The sequence below is a fragment of the Pygoscelis adeliae genome, unplaced genomic scaffold (assembly GCF_000699105.1).
Source record: "Pygoscelis adeliae isolate BGI_AS28 unplaced genomic scaffold, ASM69910v1 Scaffold61, whole genome shotgun sequence".
Lineage (NCBI taxonomy): Eukaryota > Metazoa > Chordata > Aves > Sphenisciformes > Spheniscidae > Pygoscelis > Pygoscelis adeliae.
Window position 1 is genome coordinate 1,530,370 of NW_008824010.1, and position 6,706 is coordinate 1,537,075.

At 40.7% G+C, this 6,706-nt stretch overlaps 1 protein-coding gene across 1 annotated transcript in view; it reads left to right on the forward strand.

Annotated features, from left to right (window-relative positions):
• The window catches only part of RAB40B (RAB40B, member RAS oncogene family), a 5,247-nt gene extending 775 nt beyond the window's left edge, over nt 1-4,472 (forward strand). The window contains exons 2-5 of the mRNA XM_009326181.1: nt 1,262-1,322; nt 2,198-2,275; nt 2,760-2,982; nt 3,407-4,472. Of these exons, the coding sequence (XP_009324456.1) occupies nt 1,262-1,322; nt 2,198-2,275; nt 2,760-2,982; nt 3,407-3,678 (634 nt within the window). The 3' untranslated portion in view covers nt 3,679-4,472. The remainder of the gene's footprint in view (nt 1-1,261; nt 1,323-2,197; nt 2,276-2,759; nt 2,983-3,406) is intronic.
• Nucleotides 4,473-6,706: the final 2,234 nt, after the last annotated feature.

The following is a 6,706-nucleotide window of genomic DNA, read 5'->3' on the forward strand; positions in this document are numbered from 1 at the left end:
TCATGGCATAAAAGAAGGAGAAGTAAGGTCAGTGCAGGACAGGAAGGAGATGGAGTGTGGTTTGTTTCAGTTGTTTTGGGGTTTTTTTGAAGATCCATAATCTAGATAAATCAGAGAGACAGGTTCTAAGAACAAGCAGTGTTCAGATAGAGTAGAGAATTGGAGGTGAAAATCAATTGTTATTATAATTATATCCTTTTGCTCCTAGAAAGAGACAATCCTGAGCCGTTTCCATCTTTAAAATTAATTTTGGGGTTTTTGTTTGAAACTTTTTTAAGTACTGGAGTTAGATGCCTTTGTGTCAAAGCTAAGTTATTTTGAATTTATTCTTCATTGGTTGGTTTTGCCTTTATGATTTTCAAAATAATGTTTCAAACGTTAAATGCAATGATGGGTAATGGTACTCTGCCATATGGTGTCTTGATTACTTGATATTTTGTTCACCTACTCTTTTCTTCTTCTGTCTTCCACTTTATATAGCTTAGCAAAAATACCCCCTAAAGCTTATCTGAGAAGCAGCCAGGAAGGAGATGTTTTAGTTGTTTTTGTGAAGGGCAAGGATGTTCTTTGGACTCCTTAAAATAACAGATTGGAAAAGTTTCTACACTTGACCATATAGGGAAATATGTGCCTTGTATTTGAAGATCTGTAATCTACCTCAAAAAGTCTTTATGGAATTTTGCTTCTTATCGTGTTCTTCACTAGAAATTTGATTTTGCTTCCAAACACTTTATGCAGTGATTTTTAAAATTTTTTTTTATGCATGCTTTTGTAAAAATCTGTGCTGTCTATGACTCTGTAGGGATACCTTCATCATACTAGGCTCATGATGAACTATTGCTGCTGTAATCAGGAATTTACTGTTTTTCCATTAGTTTCCTTGGTGATAGCTATTGTTTCCTCCCACTCTTCTTTTGCTGTGAAAACAGAATCTTTCTTCAAGCTGAACTAAATGCGAAGTCTAGTGGCATACATACACTTGAGCAATAGCCTTTGTTTTCCAAGGGCAATCACAAGAGTAAAGTTTGAAGTTCTTGTCCTCTTATCCTGAGAAATCTGAGAAATGTAGAGGAAAGGGCAGAATGCCAGTGGGGAAAAACTGCTGAGAGCGAGAAGAGCTCTTGTGCATTAGTGACTGCTGCTGCAGGACTAATGGAAGAAGAGCTGATATTGATCGGTACAGATGAGTTAATCTAGCTGAACTCTTAACATAGGAGGCCACTTACTTCTTTTAAAACTATATATAATTTATTTTGTTTAGGGATACATCAGGGCAAGGGAGATTCTGCACCATATTTCGGTCTTACTCAAGAGGTGCTCAGGTAAGCGAAGTACAGCTTTCTCAGTGATGAGTAATGGTTGTTGGATGAATGAAAGCAGAGTTAGCAAACCATCATGGTGGCTTCTGTAGGTCACTTGTAGATTGCATGCAGATTCAGTAATAGTCTGAAGATAACATGAAACGTGGGAAATAACAAGGGGCAGGATTTTCTTTTGGGGAGGGGAGATCCGTGAGATTGGAGTTGAATCAGGGTAAAATACAGTGATACATATTCTTATGCCTTCTTGTTGGTTACCTCAATAACTTAAGCATGTTATCTTACTTTGATCATGTGAAAGCTATGCTAATACTACTTTTTAAAACTGTGTGCCAAGTAAGAGAAGTTGATAACATAAAACTGTCAAGAGTAATGTGAAAAATACAAACATAGTCTAAAATGTGATGAAATTTAATGACTTGTAAGGAAATTACTTTAAAAAAAAACAAAACACTAAAAGTCACTACAGCTTCAGACTTTAAAGTATTGCTATAATTCATGACATGTACTGGCTCTGAGTTGCATGTTATGTTCCAGAATTGCACAGAGCATTGAATCTTCAAGCTACCAAACATGACCAAAAATACTTATTTGCTATGACTTGTGATGTGTGTACGATCAACCAAACTTGTCCACTACAAAAAGAAATATTTACCAATACATTAGACCCTAAAACTAAGTCAGGGTTTCTGTCCCTTAGCTGGTCTGTAATCTACACAGTGAGATGGGGCTTGGTTTGTCAGGGTGCTGAGGTTCTGTTCCACTGAGAAGTTGCTCAGCATCTTACAAGATTATTTCAGAACTGCAGAATTTACAGGTAGTATTCTCTGTGTTATGCCTCTGTTGAACTTACAATTTTATTTTTTTTTTTAATACAGGGAGTAATACTAGTGTATGATATTACAAATCGTTGGTCATTTGATGGAATCGATCGATGGATAAAAGAAATAGATGAGGTAAGGTACAATCCCAGAGTGTCACTAGTCTTTAACAGATGACTAAGACCGACTGCTTATGATATTTTCTACTGTTTTTACTGGCATTTGCAGGCAGTGCTTACTACAAGTTATCCAAGATGCCAAGTTTACAATTTTCTTTCTGTGTTTATAATTCTAGAAAGTTGGAAACGTATCAGCTAAAGTGCCTGCTTTCTTTAAAGGTGTTGATGGAAAGCATATGGAGGGCAAAGATTTCATACTGTAGTCCCACTCTTGCTACAGATTTGCCACATCATCTGTGCAAGCCTGTCTTCTCCGAGGAAGGGACTTTTTAGATCAGAGAATCATAGAATAATTTAAGCAGGAAGGGACCTCTAGAGATCATCTGGTCCAACCTGCCACTTAGTCTTTAAATCTTGAAAAAGCTTTTGTTTGTTTTAATTGAGGGAAGGGGAAAATGGAAGCCAAGCCGTTAATTTTTTTATTGCTTCTCTTTGCTCAGCATGCTCCTGGTGTACCAAAAATCCTGGTTGGAAATCGCCTTCACTTAGCCTTCAAGCGCCAAGTGTCTACTGAACAAGCACAAGCCTATGCTGAGAGGCTGGGCATGACTTTTTTTGAAGTCAGTCCACTTTGTAATTTCAATATTACAGAGTCCTTTACTGAGCTAGCAAGAATAGTATTGATGAGACATGGAATGGACAGGCTCTGGAGGCCGAACAAGGGTAAGCGATGTACACTGAAAATGTGTAAATTTAGTCCTAGCTAAGGTTTATGGTTCATTAATATAAAATAATTTTCAGAAACTTTAACCCTGATGCAAAAACATCAAAAAAGAAGAATCGGGAATCCTGTACAATTTGCTTTCTAAACAGAAAATATGTATCTGCAGGCATAACCTGTTCAGCTTTTGTAGGGAATAACGTATCTTTCCTAGAACTTACATGCTCAGTCATCTAAGTATTAAGACATAAATAGGAAACTGAAGCAGCAGGTATTTTGGATAAGGTATATGTGGGAAAGGGTGTGGGAGGAGAAATGGGAACTCATCCTGGAAGTACAAAGTGCATGCAGAGTGCTGGGTATGCTACTACCATGTGGCTGACAAAAGCGTGCTATTATAATGGAAGTTTTATGTCTGTTTTTAAGTACTGAGTCTGCAAGACCTTTGTTGCCGTGCCGTAGTTTCCTGTACCCCTGTGCATCTTGTTGACAAGCTCCCTCTCCCTGTTGCCTTAAGAAGCCATCTCAAATCTTTCTCCATGGCAAATGGCCTTAATGCCAGGATGATGCATGGACGCTCATACTCCCTCACATCCAGCAACATCAATAAAAGGAACAGCTTAAAGAAAGCTAAAATTATCCGTCCACTACAGAGCCCACCAAAAAACTGTACAAGAAACAGCTGTAAAATTTCTTAAGCTCTCTGTGGGAAAAGGAACCTGGATGGAATCCCCTCATGTGAAGTGTTGAACACGAGGACTCCTTGTTTAATGGTTGAGCACACTCTATGTATGTATCCCACCACATAGACAAAAATAAGAAAAATAAGTCTTATTTTAGAGCTTGCTCACTACAGTAATGCTGCTTTGGAATGAATGACAGGTTCAGTGCAACTGAAAGGATGTGACATTTTGCTGTTGGATTTTCATACTGCATTTTAGTTTCTGATGCGCATGATGCCGTTGTTTTTACTAGTAGATGTGTTTTCATATAGGGGATAATTATCATTATATTCAGTTCTTAATTCCATGAAATCTGGAAAGTGACTTACTGTGTAACTGTATAAAATCCTGTCTTTTTGCAAACTATTCAAACATACAAAAATAAGTCATCGGTTTGCATATTCAGGCAGAGGTTTCTAAATGCAATGTATTGTATACATTGTTAAATTCTACAAACAGCGTCACAAATTCTAGTAATACTGCAATTGTGCATTTGGATTTTTTGTAAAGCTTCCTTGATAGCTTTGAAGCACTAACTTAACTAAGCTAAAAATGTGTATATATAATTATTATGCACATACACAACAAGGTTCTGTCCCATTAGTGTATGTAATAGATTTGATAAAGTTTTTCATATGTTATTTAATACTTTGGGGAATTAATTTGTGGTTTAAATACTTATTTTTCTGTAAAAAAAAAAAAATTTAAAAATTACGTTTTATACCACTCTACAAGAAAGTTCTAGGAGGAAAATGCCAAAGACACTGTGGTAAAAGGAATGTCACTTGAAGAGCTGCTTTATAAGGAAAGAACACTGTTAAAAAATAAATAAATGTTTCTGGAAAAGAAATCCTATTATGCTTTCTTTTAACTGGGGGAGGTTGTCTTTGTCTTCCTTTGGAAGAATCTGAAGAACAGTACACCTGAACTAGAGACCAGAAATGTGAAGTCATCCTAAAAGCATCAGGTAATGCTTTTGATACAACATCTGTCTTCAAGATTGTTAACTGAAATATGGAAGAAGAATACCTGTCAAGTCTTCCTTCTGTTTGTGAAGGAATTGCATGACTTGTTCTCCTGAGCAATGACAATCCTTCGAGGTGATGGTGTAGCTTCATCCCAGTTTCTCCCAGGTGTCTTCACTATTGTGAGATACCATCAAGTTTCGTATCTATAATATTCCTTCTGGATCAGCACAGATGTCCACAGCCTCTGTAAGCGAGTAGGGGAAAATTCAAGCCAGTAAAATGCCAAAGTCATGCCAGGACCTGGACGAATCAATGCAATCCAGAAAAGTGCAATCCAGAACAAGTCTTCTCATAGTTAAAGGCTAAATGGCAAAACAAAGTGCGGTAGAAGGAATTCCGGTCAGACCGCTCCCTCGGTGCTGAGCAGGCTCCACCTGCTGGTCTGCCTACGCCGAGTGAGCTGCAGAGAAATGCTGTAGGTATCAGGATGAAGCTGTAAGACTGTAGCAGTTGCATCTCCACAGCTTAAGCAAATGTACATAGCAGCCTACAGCTGCAAGAGGTTAAACCTGAATCGGAGACGTCCATACTTTGGGAGCGGCCTGGTTATGTTTGACTAGTGGCTGTGTGCAAGATAAAGAGTTCTTTACCATGCACATTGCTATACTGCTTTGAGTTTCTTCCGAATTACAATCTCGCCCTAGCTCGATGGAGCATTAATATGGATGTGTGTGTCCTCAAGGTCAGATTCTCTATTCCTCCTGCCCGCCAGTAGAAAGACAAGGTAAAAAGGAGAGGCTGCAGCAGCGCTCCTCCCTTCTGGTAATGCCTGCAGGAATCCCACATGGAGTAAGTAAAGCCCAAGTCTGTAGTTGGAAAGAGAAGGATTTTAAAAAAGTGAAGAAGGGCTTTTTATTTCATATACCAAGTCTCTTGACTGCCTGAGGAGACAAAATCTTGTAAAGATGCCATGTGATTGTTTTATTTTTTATATATATAATGAGTGCACAAAGAATAATGTACCAACTGGTCACTGCAGATCGCTCCAGGAGCGTAATGAGCCATTGTAAACTGAAAAGCTGTAGTCATTTCCAAATAGAAGCCTGCACTAGAGAAGAGTAGGTCACAAATCTGAAATACACCACCAAGGCATTGGCACGGAAGGCACAGAGCAAGTATAGAAAAGGAAGTGAACGCACATGAAGGATAGGGAATAGCTGGCTTTTGTGTGAGCACACAGAAAGTGTGGGCTTTCAGCTAACCATATGGTTGTGAAATAATTCAGGTTGGAAGGGACCTCAGCAGGCCCTCGGGTCCATCATCTTGCCTCACGTGAATTCACTATTGAGCTCCAGTCAGGTTGCTCAGGACCTTGGGTCTTGAAAACTTCTAAGTTTTCAGGTTGTTTTGGTTTTTTTTTTTTTGTGGTGGTGTTTGGGGTTTGTTTGTTTTTTTGCCAAGTTAGGGCATCCCCTATTTTATCATATTCCAATTGTATTTCTTCTGTTTTTACTAGTTTGACGCTTGGTACGCTTTTGACACGAGAGCTTTCTACTAAGTGGCCCTTTAGACCTGGGAGGGGGCCCAGGGGCTGTACAGCGCTGCCCCTGGACTCGCACCGGGTGGCAGCTCACCCTTTACCAGGCCTGGGTCACCCATCCCAGCTCCACGGCCAGCAGCCCTGTTTTGGCCTTGGAGAAGCTCGGGGTGCTCCCCCTGCGATGGCCCGGTGAGATGGGGGGCTCCCCTGTGAGGAAGAGGGGATCCCCGCAGGCCTGCCAGGCCCGCGCAGGGATCGAGGGGGTAAAGCTACAGGCCCGGGTTCCCCAGGAGCCCCGAGGAGCGGACTCACCAGCCCTGCGGTGAGGGGCAGGCCCCAGCCCCTGCCAGATCCTCCCCGCAGCGGGGGCCTGGGCCTGCGCCACCCTCGGGGCATATCCTCCCCGAAGCAGCCCCCGAGAAAACCCCTCTCCCTCAGAGACGCACCTAGCTGGCGAGGATCCTCCTCCTCCCGCCCAGCCGTAAATCCCCCCCCG